At 41.6% G+C, this 23,237-nt stretch overlaps 2 protein-coding genes across 7 annotated transcripts in view; one reads left to right on the top strand and one right to left on the bottom strand.

The window, feature by feature from the left end:
• Positions 1–23,237, top strand: part of LOC114598132 (nuclear body protein SP140-like protein) — a 402,008-nt gene that overhangs the window by 247,986 nt on the left and 130,785 nt on the right. The gene's annotated exons all lie outside the window — the stretch shown is intronic.
• Positions 1–23,237, bottom strand: part of GIGYF2 (GRB10 interacting GYF protein 2) — a 73,347-nt gene that overhangs the window by 6,870 nt on the left and 43,240 nt on the right. For 2 of the 5 annotated variants that reach the window (XM_077930069.1, XM_077930071.1), the window contains 15 exons: positions 16,725–16,904; positions 14,170–14,387; positions 13,908–14,076; positions 13,625–13,825; positions 13,180–13,370; positions 11,485–11,644; positions 9,558–9,724; positions 8,188–8,279; positions 6,535–6,642; positions 5,784–5,884; positions 4,737–4,837; positions 4,282–4,440; positions 3,006–3,164; positions 2,341–2,577; positions 319–441 (listed from right to left, as the gene is read on the bottom strand). In XM_077930069.1, the coding sequence (XP_077786195.1) occupies positions 319–441; positions 2,341–2,577; positions 3,006–3,164; positions 4,282–4,440; positions 4,737–4,837; positions 5,784–5,884; positions 6,535–6,642; positions 8,188–8,279; positions 9,558–9,724; positions 11,485–11,644; positions 13,180–13,370; positions 13,625–13,825; positions 13,908–14,076; positions 14,170–14,387; positions 16,725–16,904 (2,366 nt within the window). The remainder of the gene's footprint in view (positions 1–318; positions 442–2,340; positions 2,578–3,005; positions 3,165–4,281; positions 4,441–4,736; positions 4,838–5,783; positions 5,885–6,534; positions 6,643–8,187; positions 8,280–9,557; positions 9,725–11,484; positions 11,645–13,179; positions 13,371–13,624; positions 13,826–13,907; positions 14,077–14,169; positions 14,388–16,724; positions 16,905–23,237) is intronic. The other 3 variants (XM_028730721.2, XM_028730728.2, XM_028730724.2) reach the window with 2 other exon arrangements.

Genomic DNA, 23,237 nt, shown 5'->3' with positions numbered 1-23,237 from the left:
AACTTCAAGGTTTAACTGCTGTGTTCCATGAAGGGAGATGAGAATGAGCTGTGTAAAGCCTCCTAGGTATCTTGGGTTAAGCTTATTAAGTGTTTAGAAATTGTCACAGTGACTCCTAGCAGTGACAAGCCACAACTGCACACAAATGAGCAAGTCACGGGCTGTCTAAAGGCAGAAAGAAGTGGGAGGTCACCAGATGAATATATCTTTCACAATGGGTGAAAGAATATGTCTTTCATAACGGTTTAATGGCAAGGAAATTTGACTATTCTATTTCAGCAGCAACCTAAAGCCTCTTTTCCAAACTATGAATTTTACCTCTTCTCGAAGCTGCCGCTCTCTCTCTTCTTCAAGCTTCTGGATTTCTGCTAATGATAACGTCGTTTGGGACTGACATGCCCTAGAATTTGATTGCTGACCCCATGTTGAAGAAGAAGGGAGCTGGGAGGAAAGACATACAAGAAACAGCACTTAAATTTTCTTAATGGAAAGAGTGAATACATCAGGATATATGCTGAATCAGCCACTCAAAAACATGCAAACAGTTGTTATTGTCTGCCACAAAAGCTGCTAATATGCCACAATCTTTATTTTGTCTCCTTGTACTGTAGAAGTGCAACCTTTTCCTGCCAGGTGTGTACCCAACCTCCAATTAATCTTTATAGTACCAACAATAGTCATAATTTCCACAGCAATATAATAGTAAGATTCAAGCACCTGACTGTGCTGTGAATGAAATGGGAATTATTCAAAGGAAAGGAAATGAAGCAAAGAAAACAGCTGAGGGAAGAAGGCAGTAGTAGCATGGAGAAACAATGAAAAATGCATTTTAAAAAGTCTGATGCAGAGACCCATGCGATTCAAAACCAACAGCTTCAGCCTCCATTTTTATACAGCTCATCCTCCCGGGACCTGCGTACATGGTACTGACTTCATTTTATCTTCACACCAACCTGGTGAAACAGATTAGACTGGCCCAAGTTTATCCAGTGAGTTTCATGGCAGTGTGATGATTTGAATCCAGGTTTCTCTACTCCCAGTTCTATGCTCTAAATCAGGAACGGAGAACCTTTTTACCCAATGAACCAGAACATTATTTTCCCCACCCCTGCTGGTCAACTCTGGCAGCGGGACAAGGGGCATCCACCTTTAAATCATCTGGTGCCATTATGATGTCAAGTCACTGATAGCTGAGTTGTCTTCCAGTCAGTGGACAACCAGCAACACTCCTGCTAATGGTTTCAGTGAATGAGCTGAGATATAAAAATTCAGGCAGTTGCTAAGGTACCCCGGACCTAAGTTGTTTGGGGCTTGTAAATTAACAAAAGGACCTTAAACCTGGCTCAGTAGTAGATGGGCAGCTAATGCAGATGTTTTAACAATGGTGTCACATGTTGTGGGCTATGTGCCCCCACCAACAGTCTGGCCACTGCATTCTATACCAGTTGAACCTTCTGGAGCATGACCAAGGGCAGTCCCACATAGAGAGCATTGCAGTACGGTGGTACCTTGGGTTACATTCGCTTCAGGTTACAGTCTCCGCTAACCCAGAAATAGTACCTTGGGTTAAGAACTTTGCTTCAGGATGAGAACAGAAATCGTGCTCCGGCGGCGCAGCAGCAGCAGGAGGCCCCATTAGCTAAAGTGGTGCTTCAGGTTAAGAACAGTTTCAGGTTAAGTACGGACCTCCGGAACGAATTAAGTTCTTAATCCGAGGTACCACTGTAATCCAGCCTCAAGAATGCAACATGGACTACAGTAGTCAGGCTATCCTTGGTGAAGGATAGTTCCAGGTAGCACTCTGGAAGGGTTTAGCTTAAAAATGAGGCATTACTCAGGATATGGGCACCTATATACATTTTTGGTAGGGTGGCAAGTTGCGCCTCATTGTACTTTCTCAGATCTATAGTTATGGACAGAAATGCACACCCTGAGCAGGGCGGGGGGGGGGGGCAGGAATTATGATATGTGTCAAGGAAATCTTAATTTTTCTGTAAATTTGAGAGATTTGCATATCTATGCTACTTTCATGTTTTAGTTATTATTTATTATTAATTTCAACAACTTAAATATCACTTAGCACTGTAATATCTAAGCAGTATACAATGAGGTACACTGAGCAGTAAAGAGATAACCTGGACAAACTGGGATGCCACTGATTGAAGTTAGAGCTGCCCATCTCCTGCTTCTGGTGCCCAATTCCAAGAGCGTTAAAAGGCAGGTTCTGGCAATGGTCATGTAAATTTCAGCACAGCTAACAGAGAGCTTCTCTGCTGGCTTGAGCTGTGAGCCTAACTTGTGAGAGTGGATTTGTGGCAATGAGAAAAAGAGTAACAGTACCTTCATCTGTGCAAGTTGTTGCTGCTGTTGCTGCTGCTGCAATCGGCGCAAAGCCTCCTGCTGCTGCTGCCTCTGCCTCATAATTTCTTTCTGGCGTTGGAGTTCCAGCTCTTTACGTTTTCGTTCTTCCTCTTCATGCCTCTGTCGGGCTGCTTCTTCTTCCATGCGCAGCCGGTTTTCTTCTAGCTGACGCTTTGCCTCTGCTTCTTCACGTGCCCATTTGGCAGCCTCCTCTTCCTTCCCAGAACAGAAAAAACATGCAGAGTCTCTAAAGTGGACTAACCTAGATTAAAATGCTTCCTTTTTGTTTGTTTCAAGATACATAGGATTGCAAAGAATCCTTTGCTTCTAAGAATGCAACCCGTGCTAGAACACAACAATTTGATAAAATATAGCTTTAGAAAATGCCCCAGAGCAGCCATGAAAGCTCTTATTACACTCCTTGTGTGACTTTGTTTCAGAAATCCAAAACTTTAAGACCATTTATCAGTTTTGAATTGGTAGAGTCTTAAACAAAATGAAAGGTCCCTCTGCATTGTTTGATCTAATAATGGCTCATTCACTTATGCATTATCGCTTGATGTAGTCAACAAGTGAGCATACATGTGCGAACCAGCCTCTGATTCTTGCAGGTCTTAACTGCAAAAGATTTCCCTTCTTTTCACCTGTTTACGAAGCAACTCTTCTCGCTGTAGTCTTTCTTCCTCTTCTCTTCTCCTCTCTTCCAGTCTTCTAAGTGCTTCCTCTTGTTGTTGCCGTTCTTCCTCTTCCCGCTGCCGTCTTAGTGCAATTTCTTGTTCCCTCTGGCGCCTTAGGGCTTCTTCCTGCACACAGAAATAAAAAGAAAGAAATTAGCTAAAAGTGTGGGTGTGCATTTAAATTCTTATTCATGGTGTGCTGGATAGTAAGGGTCCCCTGACCTGGCTGCTCTGATTCTGAGCTGAAGCCAGAGGTCTTTTAAATGAAATGACAGCAGTTGGGAATGCGTAGGGACAGGGGCTGACTTCACTTGGGGGGGCGCAAGTCAGCAGTGGGCAGGGTCATCCTCTTTTCTCACTCTTTCTTTCTGCTCTCCAAATTAATACCCTACCCAGAGATTACCCAAAATCAAATTTTCCTTTTCCTGAAATTATCACCCAAGTGCTCAAAATTCAATTTAGTCCTCCCCCAAATTAACATCCCACCCCAAGAATACTTCTGCCTTCCTGGAGGGCAAGACTGGGGCTGCTGGTGATGTGTGTTCTTGCTCTGGAGGCTGTTCATCAGGCCATAAGCCTAGAGCAGACACATGCTTGGTTGCTAAGGATAAACAGACAGAGTCCTTAAACAGTCTTTTCCCAGGTGTCTCCCCTGAGTCACAAAAGTGTTCTAACACAAAAAGTGGCAATCTGCCTCCTGTTGATGTAGGCAACTTAGAAGTAATAGGGTCCCTTCAAGGGAAAAACAGGCTTTTGATAAGCCTTGCCCTTGGCAGTAGCCAGGGGATGGTGCTGAAGAATGCGGCACCATGGAGTTGCTGCAATGGCAAGAGGCCCCTTTACCGGCTCTCTTCCTGGAGTGTAAGGCTTGGGGGGGGGGTCATGTCCTGCCTTGCAGGGGTTAGACTAGATGACCCTTGGGACCCTTCCAACTCTACGCTTCTATGAGGAAGAGCTCCTGGAACATAACGTAGACCATACTTCCCCCACCTGTCCTAAATAAAATTCTTATTTATTTATGTCTTTTCTTTATTATGGGCAATTTCTGCACATCCTTCAAATAGATCCCCAGGGTGGCTTCCAAAAAATAAACATGTATGATTGAGCTGAAAAACTGAACACACATTGGACTTAAAAAGGTGGAAGGAACAGGAAAAAACTTTTCCAACTTCCTTCACATGAACTGAGAAAATGTGTTCTCTTAAAGATACTGAAATAGTAATTTATGTATTTGAGATGTCACCTGCTTTCTGCGTGCTAACTCCTCCTCCTCTCTTCTTTTTCTTTCTTCTTCTTGTCTCCTGATCAGCTCTTCCTGTTGCCTCCGTAGCTCCTCCTGTCTTTTCCGCTCTTCTTCTTCTCTTTTGGCCCTCAGTTCTGCTTCTCTCCTCTCCTGCTCTAGCTGAATTAAAGAAGTAACAGTAGAAGTAAAGACCTCTTCAACTAGCACATTATTCCTGCTAGTTACAATCACCCTCATCAGCGGCCTCTTCTACAGCTACCAGTTTGATTGGTCTTCCCTAAACTGTGTCCTTGTTTTTTTTAATAAAAAAAGCCCAATTAAGAATTAGTAAGTTGTGTCCCAATTACACTAAATCAGTACAGTATAAGGCAATTACACTAAATCAGTATAAGGCATGTCACAGTTACTCAGAAAACAAATGAAATGCAACTGGAATGGTTTCTACTGTTTCTTACCTTAGCAGTTTTGGCTTTTTCAAGCTGCTGTAACTGTTCTAGAGCTGGTCCCTGAGCTGTAGTGTCGATTGGGAGATCCCAGACACTGCTTCCTTCCCAGACTGCAAAAAAAAAAAAAAAAGGGGGGGGAATGTAGGCTATTGATTTTTAAATTAGGAGACCACAGAGCCAAGAAGCTAGCAATTCTGTGCACCCAGGCAAATTCACTGGTAATTAAAAAATATCACATGCACTATATGTTTTGATCGTTAAGACGGTTAAATGACCTCTTTTGTGTACCTTTGGTTTTTCCTTTTTTAGGAAGTAGAGGGGGAGGAAGCCTGCTAAGGAAGTGTGGCTAGGCATAAATTAAGGAGGTAGAAATGAGGCTGCTGACAGAATGAGAATGAAGAGAGCACCACTGAGGGTCTCTAAGATACAGCTTTTGTCTTTTATATGCTTTATACTTGTATCTGTACCTCTCAAAACAGCAGCATCCCAAATCATGGTTTGTGGGCTTTGATCCAGGAGCCAACCATAGTTTTCTCAAGATGTAGTTTCAGATCCTGGTTTGGAAATTATTCACAAACCATCGTTTGTAAGCGACATTCATTTGGATGTCATTTCAGGGCAGTTTGTTTTGTGTCTGAATGTAAAGGTAAAGGTAAAGGTACCCCTGCCTGTACGGGCCAGTCGTGACCGACTCTAAGGTTGCGGGCTCATCTCGCTCAAGAGGCCGGGAGCCGGCGCCGTCCGAAGACACTTCCGGGTCATGTGGCCAGCGTGATGAAGCTGCTCTGGCGAGCCGGCACCAGTGCTGCACACGGAAACGCCGTTTACCTTCCCGCTATAAAGCGGTACCTATTTATCTACTTGCACTTAGGGGTGCTTTCGAACTGCTAGGTGGGCAGGAGCTGGGACCGAAAGATGGGAGCTCACCCTGCCGCGGGGATTCGAACCGCCGACCTTACGATCAGCAAGTCCTAGGCACTGAGGTTTTACCCACAGCGCCACCCGCGTCCCAGACCCGTGTCTGAATGTAGTCAATATCAAAACACTGTTTCATACCTGTAGCTTGTGGGGCTGCTGACTGAATCTCCCAAATTGAGCCAGTGTCTGGCACTGACACAGACCTTGTTACAGGTGTCACCATGTTCTGCTCAGCTTTCCTGGAATATAAAGAGGAAGATTCAACATGCTACATCAAAAAGCTAGTTCTACTTAGAGATCACAGGGGTGTTTTCTTTTTATTTTAAAATACAATGCTTCTCTTTTTCTCTCCTTCTTCTTCAGAACCAGTATTAAAGTGATATTAGGGCATAACTTCCTGACAATTCCAACACTGCTGAGCAAAATCCAGAACTCTTGAGGTGCACGAAACTGTTCTTTAATATTGACCAGAATTGGAATGAATTTTTTTGCTCTGGTCAATTAACAGAATAGGCTTCAATGAAAACAAATATGAGATGATGACAAATACAACCAACATAAATGGACAAAGTGACAATGGATCTATTTCACAGTCTTAGTGACACTGACTTGAAGCAATTTTGAACAGGCATAAACAGAGTGCTATATATTCAACAACCACTATCGTGAGTAGACTCTATAGGGGCCACTTTATACATTATATTCAGTGTTATATTACATGCCCTTTTAATAAAGTGAAGTATGAACATGACAGTTATGTGCATGCAAACATTTCCAAAGACATTTTCTCAGGAAACCATTCATGGTGGGTGGCCTGAAGTTTACTTTCAAAGTACTGGATTTACTACTGCATAATGTGTGAAAATGGCCCTGAAACTTGCATTCTTACCTCATTTTAAGTGCCTGGAACTGTTGCAAAAGGAGAGCCAGCTGCTGCTGCTGCTGTGATGAGAGAGCTGCTTTTTGCTGCTGTGCCATTACCTGGGCATACTGTTGTCTGGAAAAGAGAATGGGGAAAAGTTCACTCTACTTAGTTACAGAATGACTATAAAAACCCAGAAGAGAAAAGAGCTGTTAGTTCATATCACAACTGATATTCAAACACATCAGTGCAAACCAGCACCCACCCACCAAAAATAAGAAATTTTAAAACTGTCATTTGAAGTGGCTATTCAAAACAGCGACACACAACATTTACCTAAATTATAGATTGGATTCTAACTATCCCTTTGTTGTATAGGATTCCCCCTTTGCATGGAAAGTTTTCACTGAATGATCATGATGGTGGAAAAGAAGTTTACTGGAGCCAACTCTCTCTACCCCACAAGCCCTCCAGGGGACACATGGGAATGGAGGGGGAAGGGGAAATAAGTGAATGTCACTTTCTCCCTTCCGCTGGCAGGAGCATCCCATGAGCAAGTCTGCTCATGAAAAACTCCTGCCAGCAGAAGAGAACTCAGGTTCCAAGCCTTTTATTTAAGCACTAGGCTGGCAGCCTTAAGTAACCAGGAGTTGCAGGCAGGCTGGAGGAAGAGGAATAAAGTGCTCCATCCCTTCTCTGTGCCCAGAATAGAAAACAAATAGGCTATTAACAGAGGAACACCAAAATGGAAGCCCTCTACCCTAGATACTGTGGACCACAACTCCCACCAGTTCAGCCAATGGTCAGGGATGATGAGAGTGGTAATACAGGACCAGGTTGGCTAGCCCTGACCTACAAAAAAACAAGACCCTATATTCTCAACTCCTAGCCCACATGCTTGCAGTAGACATACTGCTGTCCACAGAACCAGAAAGTAATGACTGGTGTTGGGTAACTGTGGCAAAGAGCAACTTGAATCAAGAGTTGCCACCATCTGCCGAAGCTTGTCTATATCATAGCCACCACTTTTCCACTGTTCCTCACACTTTCTTGCTCACTCCCTGTCCTGACCATCACGGGCAGCATGTGCCCTATACTAGCAGGATGATGTAAGACAAACCAAACTATCTAGGATAAATTTTGTGAGCCTACTTACTCCTCTTCCTTGTTACCCTGATGGAGACTCTAGGTAAGCAGACTGACTGCTGTAGATAAGGAGAAGCAACAATAAGTGAGCTGGCGGAATTGCTGCTGGGTAGTTAAACTTGTCTCATAATGGGTCCTCCTTCTGCTAGGTGATGGGGCATATGCCATCAGCAGGGACAGAGGACTTTGGATGGAGTGGGTGGTGGCAGCTGTGGCTGTTCCTCCTCCTCCTCTCACCACTCAGGGGGAGGTATGTGGCTGGGCAGTGAGGAGAAGGAAGAGCTGCCATGTACAGGGATGTCTTGCAGTCCACTTAGTATGAAAAAGTGGACTACCCTGCTCTAGATCATTTAAACAAAGCAAAATGGCCATTGACAAATATTTATATAGACCAGGGGATGCTAACTTGTGGTGCTTCAGATGCTGTTCCAACTCCCATCAACCCCAGTCAGCATGTGCAATGATCAGGGATGAAGGGAATTATAGTCCAACATCTGGAGGGCCAAAGGTTAGCCACCCCTGATATAAACTTACTGTAACAAAAATTGCTGGTACTGGAGGTGCTGCATTTGGTACATGGCTGTGAATTCCTGTTGTCTAGTCAGTCGTTCCTGGTCCAACTCTCCCTGTGGTTGTAAACAAATCGATAGCTGAACTTGCATCAAATGTTAGGATTCATGAGCATATGCACAACTCTGATTACAGTGACCTACAACATTATGATTACGAAATACCTTTTATATTAAAAGTTATTAAATGGAACAACATTTTTACAGATTACTGTGTTTAGTAAAAAAGTATAAAGGATTGTGTGAAGTGGGAAATAAAGGAGTGTATATAGTTAAACTGTGTCTAGGGACCATTCCTTGGCAAAGGAAACTGGAGCAAATATCCCCAGTGCATAAGATACATGCTCCTCTACCTCAAGGAAGGCCCTATGCTTTCCTACTTCACCTCTCTCAAATATGAAGAAAGAGGGAGAAGCTGTGTGCCACATGCTAAATCAAGCCACAGCGGCAGAAGCAAGGCAGGCTTGTTAGTGTGTGTGCTCCAATCCTTTGGGGTTCCTTTTACTGTCTCACAGCAGAGTTACCCAGAAAGTCTTCCTGTGTCTTCACAGCAGCAGCAGTCCAGCTCTCTACCGGTGAATGCCCGTGAAGGAATAAACACCTCACCCATTCAGTTCTTCTTCAAAGTATTTATTTATATTACAAGTTGCATAACTTTATATCACTACTGGTCTACATAAATAAAACAGAACAATATACAGAGATTTCAATTCTCTCTGCTCCCTGCAGCAATCCAGCTAGAGAGACAGGTTCAGAGACTCTTATAGACAAAGGCAGACACTGAATCTCTCTTCCCCCAGACAGGCCTAGATATAGACACCTGTTGCTGGGGAGAATTCTCGCTGCTAAGCAGAATTGGTTCAAGGACAAATCTGATTCAAAGATCGTTTCAGGTTTACCTTTGGACTACACCAACAAGGCTGGAGTCAGGAGGACCACAACTAGTAACATGCTTGAAAAAAGGAGTAAGGGTCAGGGGCCTCAGTAGGAGCTACCTTTTACTGATTGTGGCTTAATTTCCTTCTGCAATTTGCTATGCATAGAAAGCAGTTCAGCCAGATCCAACTGAAGCAGCATTCAAAGGCTTTTAGGTAAGTGAACCAGTAGCAATGAGGGCTTTTGCTATTTCACTGCTAAGTACAGTAAGCACTTTTCCCTTCCTGTATGGAAAGCCCGTCCTATTGCGGCTCAGAGTATATGTTCAACATACAGGCAGTCTCTCTAAAGGTCATTGCTGCTCTGTGCCTGGTAGCACAAAAGCACACAAACCCCTAAAACTGGCATCTCTTAACTTTCTAATTTAAAGTTAACTGTTTTACACATTGTCATATTTACCAAATGCAGCGGTGGTGCTGGACCGGGAGTGAAAGGAACCCTGCCCCACATTTTCATGATGTCTCCAAGTGGCTGGAAGCTCTCATCACATGCTCTTTTCACCAACAGTGACATTGTGAAGTACCCGGCCTGGAACCACTCTGTCATCTCTTGGTTACTGAATGGACCTGCAAAATCATCAAGGGATGAAATCCATGAAGACAAGAGTGAAACCTCTACTGAGTGTTGCACCCAACAGTCACAGCCCATATAGAGCCTGGTATCTGGGGGACTACTCTAAGTATGTGCCGTATGTGTCTTGATCTTACTTATACAGCTAGACATTTTCTGATGCCACCCTAAGTACATAAGCAGTGTATTGTAATTTCCCTTAATATTCCAGTGAAATAAAATAAACATAATACTAGACTAGTTTATATCTTAAGAGGAATTCCAATTTACATACCAAGCAAATACTTTCATAAAATTAAATCTTTGTTTAGAAAATGCCTTTGGGGCTCTTCAGTTACAAGAATATCTATGCAAAAAATGCAAATACCAATAAAAGGAGGAGGATTTGGGATCGCTGACTTAGAATTGTATCACCAAGCATATTTACTGTCAGGTATACAATTCTGGAGACCCATAACTGAAAACAACTGTCCAAATTGGGCTTCTTTGGAATATTCCTATGTAGCACCTTTAGAAAGATGGGTAGCACTTGGGTCTAAATACATTAATACTCAAGATGGTATTGAAACAATAAGATTAGTTCGAATGATATGGAACCACATGTCCAGAAAATATAAATATGACCTTTTCTTCCACAACAAATGACTTTGTGGGGAAACCTGTCTTTAAAAATTGGGAAAGAAATAGTTGTATGGAAGAGGTGGATGAATTTGGGTATATTAACGTTCAAACAGCTGATAAACGAAGAGGATGAATTTTATACATATTCTGTCTTAAGAGACAAATACAGATTACCTACAAATGCTCAATGGCAATATCTGCAGATAAAAAACTTGCTAGCCACCATCTACGGACCAGCAGCTTTTACAGCCAGAGAGACCCCAAAGATATTGAAGCAAGTGATTCTTACACAACAAAAAACCCGGCCATCAACATATATAAATATATGTCACTAGCAAACCAATTTGATATACAGGTACTGAGGGAGAAATGGAAAAAAGAATTAGAGATCTCAACTTCGACCCCACAGTGGGAATCTGTGTTAAGTGCTATAACAAGGGTGTCTCTGGACCTTAAACTGAGGCTCAAAAAACAAAAAATAATGTTTAGAATATACTGGACCCCATTACGTTTGTTTAAAAAAGGGCTATCTAGTATCTAACTGTTGGAGATGCAACAAGGATAATGCTTCTCTAAAACATGTTTTTTCATTGTCCTATACTGAAAGATTTTTGACAGAAGGTAACTGAAACTATCAACAGAACTATGTGGAACAATCTTACATTTACAGAGCAAAATATCCCTTTGAATTATATACCCAGCACATAGAACCTTACAAAGGGACAATATGAGTGGATTCTCCGTGCCCTTACCACAGCAAAAAGACTAAGACTGATGAATTAGAAAAATAAAAATGTGGCTCCCTTCTATGATTGGATGGAAGACTTATACAAACTCGCAACATATAAACAACTTGCATATAAACGCAGACTTGCCATGGACAGATTCAATTATATTTGGAATCCATTCTTACAAATACTGTAATAGGTTAATATCTGATGGAGTGCAACAACAACTTTGTAAAGTATACAGTATACATGGATTTCCCTCCCTCCCCCCCTTTACATTGCCTTCTACATGGGTGGTGTTTCTTTTTCTTTTATTTATGTCTCACCCTTTTTTAGTGCACATATAACTAAAAAACAACAACATTCCAGTGAAATAAAAATAGAAAGCGGAAAGGATGAAAGCTTACCCTGAATTTCTCCCTGTGGATCTTTGTAGAACCACTTTTGCATGGCCTCATGGAGTAATGGTACTGAAGTACCCTTTACTCTCTGCTCCTGAAGTTTGGCTGCTAGCCTTTCATCATCCAGGGCACTGTCCTGCAAATATGCCACCATTTTTTCTGCTTGCTGCAGCAAGAAGGGGGGGGGGGGGACATTAAGAACGACTGAGGTTACTACTGCCAGGTTACACACAGTCAGTGGAATAAGGTGAAATTCAGCAGAAAGCCTTATGAATAATACCATCATGGTTGGTGGAATCAGATACAAAGGAATGAAAAAGTAAGTTTAAATAATTATGCAAAAAGATAATAAAGCTTGGTGGAACTGCTTGCTGGGAAGCAAGTCTTATTATCTGGTAAGCAGCAAGGATGGTCAGCTTCCGGAAACAGCTGAGGACATTTTCGTTCCAACAGGCTTTCCCAGATTGATAAATGAGTCTTTATCACAAGTGTCTGCTTGTTGGGGTTTTCGTCTTGTTTGAAATGTCTCTGTTGCTTTTGTGTTTAACTGCTTTTCATTATTTTACGTGTAAATCACCTTGAGATGGTGGTTAATAGATTAATTGTAATAATTGTAATGATGTCTGTATACATTGTGGTTGGAATTTTACAAGAAATTATTGGTCTTTGGAAATTCAAGTTTCTTGCAACAGGTTTAAGCAACATTCAAACTACTGGAAAACGAAGAATTGTTCCTGGAGTCATTTTCAGAATCTATGTTCAGAGTCTTTTTCAGTCTGCATTTTCACTCATTTTTTATTTGCCATTTTTACACTGAGGGGCTCCTATATAAAATCAGCAGACAGGGAAGGGCTCTGAAGATGATCATAACATATGTGACTGACATGGAAAAGGATTGGCCCTCTGTTGATGTGTATTTTGAAGGGGGGAATACAGTGTGTGTATATTTTGTACTTGAGTATCAGCAGCATGAGGTGACTCTCATATTTTCTACTGCATGAATGAAGTCAGGTGATTATCTATTTATATTAATGTCGATGTGTGTGTCCATTTTTCAACTTGATTCACTTAGTACTCACAAAGTTAACCTACTGGAGTTGCATACCAGACAAATATACAAGATAGGTTCAACATAATTTTGGAAAACAGGACTTCCCCTTCTTTAATTAACAAAAATATTAATTTTCCATTTTTGTTTGAGGAGGAGATGGCAGGAACATACAGGTTGAAACTGTTTTAATGAAAATTAAGTTGACTATCTAAAGTATTGTCGAACTGCAAAATATGTTTCATTTTTGCCCATTAATACATCAATATAGTTTTGCCCATTTTCATGATCAGTTGCAGGAAAACATTGTAAAAGCAATTAGTTGCCAGTCCTGCCCAAAACTAGTTTTCCTCTGCAGTTGCCAACTGTTGGTCTATGTGAGGGGTGTGCTAGTCTATAGTTGACTAGGTACATTAGCTCTAGGTTGCACCTTCAACTCCTGTCTCCACCTTGGGTGCATAAGCACTGCTGACTTGTAAAGGCTATTGCTATGATATTCTCAGCAACTGGTCTGAATCCCAAAGCTTTCGCCCACAATCACCTGAATCAGGTAGCTGCATTTACAAGATAAGTGTACAAAAGAATGTTTTCTTTCAGCCCTTGAAGCACAACAACAAAAAACAAACAAACCAGAATTCACGAAGATGCTTTACCTGTTCTAAATGTTTGAGGCCCTCTTCGTCATCAGGGTCAGCAGGAATATTACCCATCCCTGGAGCAGCTGTGACTGATGTCTGAACAGGCCTTAAGGCAGGTATTGGATTTGACTCTGGAGGAGGAAGATGAACAAGGGAAGCTGCATCTGGAGAAATCTGTGGTAAAGGCTGGACAGCAGAAATTGGATCTGGGGGTGGGGAAGAATGGACATTAAATTCCTTTGAAGGCCCTTCTTTCTACCAGAACTGTTATTATGTGATAAAATGTATAATCAGACAATAAGCAAGCTGGCATGCTTTCAACAATGCTTAAACAATATATGATCAGTTCATCCTTTCCACCTTGCTTTGTCACTACAGTCATTTATTTATTTATTTATTTGCTTGCTTGCTTGCTTGCATACTTTGCATATACATTATACCAAACCTGAAATATGATTACCTTCTCTGTTGGGCACTTTGGCTGATGGGATATCCTCCATTTGGTTTTCTTTATCTTCTCTTTTTTCTATTACTTCTGGAACACAGTCTTCCCTTCTTTCAAGCAGGCTTGTAGGTAATGGCTCCTGTGACTGGGATTTTGGTGGAGTACCTGACCTGGTGGATGGTGAAGATTCTTTGACTGTTTCTTCTGTTACTTCTGAAATGATTGGTAACTTTATTTAACTGAGCTGGAAGGATAGACTTGAGAAATTTAAAGGATAGACTTGAGAAATCCTTCTTACCTGCTGCTGCTGCTGTATGCTCCGTCTTAACACTTTCCCTTCCGTGTGTCTTATCTACTTCTTTGGCTTCTTCATTGTGACTTCCTTCTGAATCAGACCTGTCTTCCCCTTCCTCTGCAGGACGGAAATCCATTTCCTGTTCCTCAGGAATTGGTTCCTTTTGAACCTTCTAAGGAAAACACACATGCAAACAGCAAACTTTATACTACTGGTTATAAATAATACCGTTAATATTATGACAAGTTCACAGAAAGTTTCTCACTTTTAAGGAGAGGAATGCCCCAGAGGAGTCAAAGGTCCCCATTTCTTCTTCTGCATCTTCTAAGCACCATTCCGGAAGGCTATCCCTATCATCATCCATACTGCCACTGCCACATCGCACTCTTCGATAACCCCGCTCATCATCCCGGTCTCGGAAGTCAAATTCAAACCTTCGCCGCCGCTCCATCTGTTCTCTCCAGCCTGCAGAACGAGGGCCGTCTAAGGGGGCGGGAAAGTAACTTTACAAAAGAGTCCCATAGGGCAAGAACTTGTTTGGAAGGAGAAAGGGATAGAGGAAAAGAGGATAGGGAAAAGAGAGGACAAAGTGACAGCACTTCAGAACGCCACTACAGCTTATGGTCCACCTTGAAACACGCATTTTATCAATATATCATCACTATTTCCCCTTTAAACCACTGTCACTTTGAGCTATATTATTAATGTAAAGGACTGTACAACCCAACTCCGTGCAAGTGGGCTTAAAAGAACAAAAACAATTTAGCTATGAGTTAATCCCAGGGCAGCCTCACAATCTTTGTGAATAGCAGCCTCACAATCTGTTCAGCCACAGGGGGGCAGCCTTTGCTAGTAAGACCATTCTTTGCGGTTCTATGAATCCAGACAAGTACCACTTTATGGGGATTACCATATTTTTATGCTTCTCTTTGAGGTCACAGGCAGCACCTATTCTACTAACTCCATCAGTCCTAAAGCATCTTCAAAACTGCTTGCCTTCACCCTCTGTCTGCTAGCTGACAATCCTCCATTCTGGAGTTTGGAGTGTAGTTTGTAATCTGTGGTAATTAATTCTATTTATTTAATCTGCCCTTGTTTTGTATGTCACTATGGTGAAGTGGCCTGCTAGCACTATAATTCTGGGAAAGGATTTGTAGCCAACAAGCTTGTTTCTAAGGGCTGTGCAACTGTGCCCAAGCCTGCATGAGAATGAGGCAGCAGGTGTTGATGCACCTTTCTACAACCTGGGAGAGGTGAAGCATTTCCAAGCAAGTTGGTGTGAGTGATACTGGGGCTTGAAATGTGGTGATCTTCAAATGTGGCTTGGCATAAGCTACTTATTTTGGCTAAATTGGTTATACTAGATACAGGATACTATTTGTCATCCTGATAGAAATGGCTATTGGAATCAAAAGTCTTGGATGTAGCTGATAGGGCATCAAGCCTGCAGAGCAAAAGGAGAGGAGAGAAGTAGGGTTGCTCTATTACCTCTTCTGAGAGGCCAGCTGCCTATGACTCTCCCTCCACTGTCATGTAACAGCAGCCATTCTATCAGGCTAACTGTACTGTTTCCATCCCAGCAATAATTAAAAGAACTGTAACCTTTAAGAACTGGTGCCTGAGATTGCTTTCTTCTCTTCCTCTCTGTATTCCTTTTTCCTTGTGTGTCATGCCTTTCAGGTGGCAAATCTGAGGGCAGGGACTGTTTTACTTACTTTGTAAGCCTCTCTGGGAGTCTTTTGGGTTGCACAGCAGATTAAAAGCTGTTTAATTAATTAATTAAAGCTTCCCGCTCTCTGTACACACAGAGGAAGAACAATACTTTGACCAACCAGTAAGGAACTGAGGGTTGTAGCCCAATACTGTTTTGTGTGACTTCATTTTCCTCTCCTCATGAACCCCAAAAGTCTTCCATATGCTCTCCAAAATCAGGAGTTTGGGAAGTCTCTTGAGATAGGGAGGCCTCTCAAGCAGATTTTTTTTGGGGGGGGGGGAGGGGGAGGCGAGAAATATAAAGTCCTGTTGTATGTGGAAGTCTCTTCATGCAATAATGGATTCCACCTGAGACTACTGCAACGCCCACCTCTTTGATCGAGAATATTCCATTACACAAATGACAATGAGTAAGTGTTATCCTAAAACAGCTATATCTAAATTAAAGAGCAACTACAGAAAAACCCTCAGTATTCTACACAATGTGGCGTTTCTCTACACTTCCTTTAAAGTAGCAGAAATTACCCAATGATATTTCAGCCTCGGGACTTCTGTCAAAAGACAGATGGACTTATTGAGAACAAAAATTTTATTAGCTTGTTGTTCTTCATATGCTAAACAAGAAAATACTAAATGAACTGCAAGTACTTGTCCCTAAGTAAAATCTTCACATCTGATCATGTGGTGCTGGTTCAGCTGTTTCAATACTGTCAAAGTTAGACACACTGCTGCTTTATTGTGCATTTATCAGTTACGTCTGACGTCAGGAAGACACACAATGCTGTATTCTCCATGACAAACAGTTTTTCCATTTCTATACAAGTAGCTGGAAGCATATGACAGAACTTCAGCCTCATGATTCAGAGTGATCACTAAAGGAAGCGCCGTTTGGTGGAAAAGAAATCAGAGCAGGTAAGAAGAGCTGCTTTTTTCTAGACGTTCTGGAAATAGTGGGTTAAACAAAACAACCCATTTAAAAAACTAAAAACGATTTTGCCATCATAGAACAAGGCTTTCAAATATTGTTTTAGGAAGTTTTCCTTCCAGACATTGCTGGCTTGCTGCCTCTGACCAGTCCGTGCTGCACTTTTCCATATTTCCTCTCACCTGGACTATGAGGGCGCCATCTCTCGCCATCCCTTCGTGAACCAGCCAGCCGCCAACCTCCATCATCATCTTCACCATTTTGCTCTTCCCTGAAGATGCGCCAGTTCTCGCTCTCAGAGCGTATAAATTCATGCTTCCTTCCTGCTGCTACGATTCCAGCATCCTCAAAGTTTGGTCTCACTGCAAGCAAATAAATATGCAAGTATGTAACAGTCATTGTGAAGGGCACCTGGAATAGAATTCAGACCTTCTGCAATTTAAGTCATAAGATGCTCAGGTGAAAGAAAACAAGAACAAATATATATTGCTTTACTTTTCTTATAATGGTAAATGCTTTTCTTTAAGCTCTTCTTACAGTTTTTGTGGGCTAAAAAACAAATGAAGGATTTCAGACTTCAAAAAGGAGATTTACAAAACAGCTGTAACCATTTAAGAAAGTCAAAAGTTCAATTTGCAACAAGCGATGGAAGAGCATCTGCAAAGTTTGCATAAACAGTTAGATGCCACCTGATGTTCAATGAGAGATTGCTTTACCATAGTTCAGAGGTATCAAGGCACTATTCCTGGTCACATCAAAGTTTACAATGGCACAAGCATTCTGTTGTTGTTTGTATGGGAGGTGTTCTTAAGCACTGCATAATCCAACTCAGTAAAAATGTTCCATTTATCATCTTTAAAATGTAATTCAACATGGTCTTCTATTTACCCTGGAATTGTTAAAACCTACAAGCAGAATCTCTAAAATTTACATTTGGGTCAACAGCAATAAAATAATAATGACCAGTGCCAGACGACTAGCATTAAAACCTTCATAGTCATTCATTTCAAATAACAGAGAATTAAAATAACTGTTTCATCCAAAAAAACAATTGTCATCATGATGCTTAAAGAAATGATTGTCATTTGTGAGCAAACTAGGATAATTTTACATTCTATTCAATCATGTCCTTCCTAAAAAGTACAACCGATATTCACCCAAAGGGTAGATTTTAACTGGCAGCATGGGGGTCATAGGGTTGGGCTTTGGCCCCTCTCCTGATGACAAAGGAAGGAGGAAAAGCCCTTGGGGCGTGGATGGCTCCCAATTAGTTTGTGAACTCACCAAGCTTGAACAATCATCAGAGTCTTGTAAGGAAAGCAACACAAAGGTGCCCATGTTCCCAAAGTAAACAAGGTGGCTAGAATGCCGTCAGGTAGAAGATATTGCGTCCCATATTATGGAAAGCCCCAGTGACCCCACAATGCCAGTCGAAATCTACTTTGGGAGAGTACCAATTGTACTGTTTCCTCCTAGCATCATGGGGTCACTGCGTTGGAACATATCAAAGTGTACCCAATCAGGCACATTCCAGCTGAAAGGACAAATGAATGTAGAAAGCCTGTTGTAGGGTGCTGCGGCCAAAGGCAGCTTCAATGGAGACACAAATTCCCATCGTGAATGCACTGGGAGATACAAATGTATCACTAGGGGGACTCAACCCCGGTAGAGTGGGCAGTCAAATTTGTAGGGTGAGATACGATTCACCAAGTTGTAGGCTATAGAGGTCCTATCTAGATAAGGTGGAAGGGTTAACCTTTTTGCCCAGTGAGTTAGGGTGGAAGGAAATGAACAGGGTTTCTGATTGTCTGATCTCTTCAGTCCTGGTAATATACACTTTAAGAGCTCATTGGACATCAAATGAGTGCCATGTCTTCTCTAATAGGTGAGAGGGGTTGGGGCAGAAGGTGGAAAGGATCAAGTTCCTGCTGAATATGGAAGCTGGAAAGTACCTTGTGGAGAAAGGAGGGGTTCTTTCTAAGAACCACTTTGTGCTTGTGGAAGATAGAGAGATGTCTAGCTATAGACAGGGTGACCAATTCAGAGACCCATCAAGCCGAAGTTACTGCTATTAGAAATATAGTGTTACCTCAGGTTAAGAACTTAATTCGTTCCGGAGGTCCGTTCTTAACCTGAAACCGTTCTTAACCTGAGGTACCACTTTAGCTAATGGGGCCTCCCGCTGCCGCACAATTTCTGTTCTCATCCTGAAGTAAAGTTCTTAACCCAAGGTACTATTTCTGGGTTAACGGAGTCTGTAACATGAGGTTCCACTGTAAGACCTTTCAATGTTGAGAAGTACTTCCTTCAGGGGCTCAAATGGAAGTTTCTGAAGGGTGGACAGCACTTTGTGAAGGTACCAAGAAGGGAAGTGGTGGGCATCTGGGGAACACTGTAGGATTGTTCCTTGTGGGAAGCATTTCATTAGGGGGTGAGAGCTGGAAGAGGTGGTGTGTTTGAGGAAGAAACAGCCACCGCCTGATGTTTCATCAGAGTGTTGCGTTTTAGACTTTTGCTGAGGCCATTTTGGAGGAATGCAAGAAGATCCAGTACCGTTGCTTTGCATTGCTTCAGGAAGATCTTCCATGTGACTTTGTATATTCTTAGAGTGGATGGATAAGCGAGAACATAAGATGGTGGAAAATACTGTGCTGGAAAACCAGAGATTCCAGCCTATCCGGATATGTGTTCCAATGTGAGGCTGAGGAGGTGGTGTTTCGGTCACTGCATGAGGTGGAACATTTCAACTTGGAGATCCCAGGATTTGGTGATCCCCTGCTTATTGAGGTAGGATTTCAAGTTGGAGTTGCCCATGCGTAGGAGCACGTTTGATGTGTAGGTGTGGAGAAAAGTGCATCAGAGCCAGGTGGGCTGCTCCAGCCGAGTGTTCAGCTTCCTCTGGAGACTTTTGGGCATGGATTATCTGTCCCTCACAGTGAGACCCCAAATGTAGAGGCTGTCATCTGTGGTGACCACTATGAGGTAAGGGTCATGAAAAGATGTGCCCTTCTGCAAGTTTCTGCTAGATGCCCACTTCATCACTACCCACACTTTTGGTGGCATTTTGATGTGGTGATGTGGAATGTGTGTGATGGCCCACTGGTGGAGTACAAGAAACCACTGCAGAATTTTTGCATGCAATTAGAGAGGGTGCTTTGGAGCCAGACGGTTGATAGCCCTGCTTAACTCTGCATTCCAGTGGAGAAGCCATCAACATGGGATAAGATGTCTCTACCACTCTCTGGAAGCTATTTGGATCCATTAAGTGGTGGTGGCAAATCATTCAAATTGGTCCTACATCCCTGCAGAGGGGACGGGTCATAGAGAAGTCCAGTTGCATCAGGAAGTGATCTGGCCATGGCACTACAGATAATATTAAGTATATGTCATAGAATAATTCCTCTCAGGGGGACTGGTTCGATAGCTGACATGTTGAGACAATGCTGTACACAATTACATATCACCTGTTACTTGACTGGACTGTTGGAAGATCAGGGATGGGAGGAACCAGTTTAGGGGTGCCAGACATTCTATCATGTATCCATGTGATATAGTATTGAGAATCCAGTGGTCTGTAGTAATCTGACACCAAGCGTTGAAGAAGGCTTGTAGATGATCCCTGACTTGGGGCAGAGTAGCATCATTGGTTCTGCTGGTGATTATTTCTGTAGGTGTTGGAGGGAGATATCTTGTGTTCTGCTGCCTGGGTGGGTATCACTGCTGTTCCAGGAGGACTTCTGTCTGTAGTTTCTTCCTTGCCCCGGGGAAGGGTAGTTCTGAAAGGACTGGTTGGAAGATTGGTTGTCACCAGTATCTTTGCGTCACCAGTACCTTCCACTTATCTTTAGCTTGATCAGGGTATCCTTGAGGGCATCCTCTCCAAACAGCATAAAATTGGCCCAGTCAGCAACGTTGGGCTGGAATGCCACAGCCCACGAATATCAGGTGGCGTGAAGTTGAAAAGTAATTGGGTGCTCAATGGCTTTATTAATGTCCCTGCCTGAGAAAGAGCAGTCAGAAGGAAGGATGATAGTCAAGTGGAGATAAATTTCTCAGGTTTTTGTATTTCTGAAAAGGTACAGAAAGCCACAAAAAGGAGAGTAGGAAAGGGTTTGAGGCAGCCGATTAAAGGAAGGGGGGGCGCGTTCTCTAAGAAAATTGTGACAAAAGGTAAAAGAAGAAAAATAACAGCCTGGTAGAAGTAGAGAAAATGGGGGCACATAATATATGGTTAATCCAGTTTTTATTTTAATAATAATATTATTATTATAGTGAAAGTGACTGTCCCAAATAGTTTTTTTCCTCCTGTTTTCATTATCAGTGAAGGAGCCTAAGCCCAACCCAATGACCCCACAATGCCAGGAGGAAATCATAGAATATCCATAATTAAGGTTGTAGTTCTAGCATGCTCACTAGAGAGAAAGCCACACTGAATTTACTTCTGAATCTAAGGCTATTAACTGTGAAACAACACGGGTGTGTTTGTCAACAGGTAACAACATATTTCAAAGCTTAAGGGTACTGAAAAGAGAAAACACAGAACTGGATGAAATTATGTTTCAAATCCAACTAAGAACAGACCCAGGTATATTACGTTCTGAAGTTATTAAAAATGAAGAAGTAAATAGTCGCTCAGTCAACATTAGTACACACATACGTCAAAGTCTAAAGTATTCTAACGAGGAACGTAGCTTATACCCCTAGTATGTTAATTTCACTTGGTTTAAGTTACTTGGTGTGGAGGTCGGTGTTTGGCCATGATTTCCCAGGATGAAAAGGAAAAAGAAAAAGATCTGTGGCTTTGCCTCAAACTAATTGACTGGACTTCCTGAGGAGAAGGAGCAGTGAAAGGGCACCTGCATTCCATGTCTGACCCCAAGCCAGCAATGGTGTTTATGGAAAAGTTCAGATACAACAAAGACATCCAGCCAACAGAGTCTACAGCTATGTAATTTGAAGTTTTAAAAGGGACTGACTTCAAAGTACTAAAGTGGTGTTCTGGAATACAATCTTCTGAGAACTTGTTTATTGAGAAATTTTTTACTAGAATAGCAAATAACAGTGTCAACAATCTTTCTATAAGACACTAAGACACACTCACTCACTCACACACATTTCTATTATAAAAATAAGTTTAATTTAGTGTCCATTTTCAGGATCCTTCAAGTAACTTTTAATTGTTGGCTACATAGTTTCTAAACCAAAGTCCCTTGAGTACAAGACAGCTTACAATACGGTGAAAGAGAGAAAGAAAATCACTGCACAACCTTGAATCATGACCACACACAAAGTGACTTAAGAAATCACTGGTCATCATTTTTAGGGTACAGGCAGACTAAAACGTAATCATATTTCATTTTAGTTTTGACCATCTCTGTCTCTAAACAACTTACCAGAATTTTCCCATGCACAAATGCTTTTTCCTCCAAGAATTATGCTCTTTTCCTTACTGAAAGCTGAATTTGCACAATTGTATCCATACACATCAGTCTTCCTACCAAAATATTGCACTTCAATAGTCATGCCAACTATCCAAATCCTTTCACACAAACAAGTGCAACATTTCATGGACAGTGTGTCTCACATGCGTTTAAGTTTGCTCTATAGTTCTGCCACTATATGCCACTAACCTTTACAGATATGGCAGAACAGCTTCTTACCTGCATTGTAATATTACTACTCGCCACTCCAATCTTCACTGAAAATTGCATTTCTGAGGCAGTTTAAAGGGGTGTATCAGGAACACACATACTTCTAATATATGGTGAATCCAGTTTTTATTTTAAGATGTTAGAATAGTAATAGTAATTTATTATTTGTACCCCGCCCATCTGGCTGGGTTTCCCAAGCCACTCTGGGCGGCTTCCAACAAAGATTAAAAATACATTAAAAGTATAAAAGTATTTGTATATCATTATCTGTCAATGTTTCTTATAGTAAAAAGAAAAGGCACCATGCTTTACTGAGTGAAAAGTATCCCCTTGTCCCCATACCCATGAAGGTCACAAATGCATGTTTCCATTTTAAGGTGCTGTGTCTCAACATGTATTACAAGGTTCTCTGCTAATGAAATGAAGAATTAATGTTTTGTATTTTGTAGAGAGTTTTTTAAAAGAAAAAACATGAGGGAGATTTTAGTTTCTAAGTAGCATTATATTGGTCTACATTAATAATTTTCACAGCAGGTCTTCAGTACTTTTACTGCAAACAATCACAGCCTTTGTTTCTCAGATCCTCTTAGGTCTGACGTTCGATCAAAGTCCTCACATCAGCAGCTAAGGAAAAATGTGAAATGCTGAACTGCACTACAAAGCTACCCTCACAGATCATGCAAGTGATTCTGAAAGGTAGACATTATGGGCCTCTTTTCAGCTCGTTTTTATTAGTCAGCTGTTACATTTAAATCTAATTTGACACAGCATAATGTAAACATCTCTTTTTGGTCATAACCATGTTACATGCAACAATATCCTACATATTATTATTTGATGTAATTTAAATACAATCCTATGAGCAATGCTGACTTAACAGTAGAGGCAAAATAAGAGACGCAGTAAAGTTACAGGTCTTGCATCTAAAATTAGGTTGCAACTATGTAAACTATGTAAAACTAATTAGCAACCTTGATCTCTAGGATACCGATATCCTGTGCACCACATGGTACAAAAAAACCTAAAAAGAGAAAAGTGAAACAG

This window comes from Podarcis muralis, chromosome 6 (assembly GCF_964188315.1).
Source record: "Podarcis muralis chromosome 6, rPodMur119.hap1.1, whole genome shotgun sequence".
NCBI classification, from domain to species: domain Eukaryota; kingdom Metazoa; phylum Chordata; class Lepidosauria; order Squamata; family Lacertidae; genus Podarcis; species Podarcis muralis.
The sequence above is the reverse complement of the archived record's forward strand: the minus strand, read 5'-3'. Positions and strand labels throughout refer to the sequence as shown.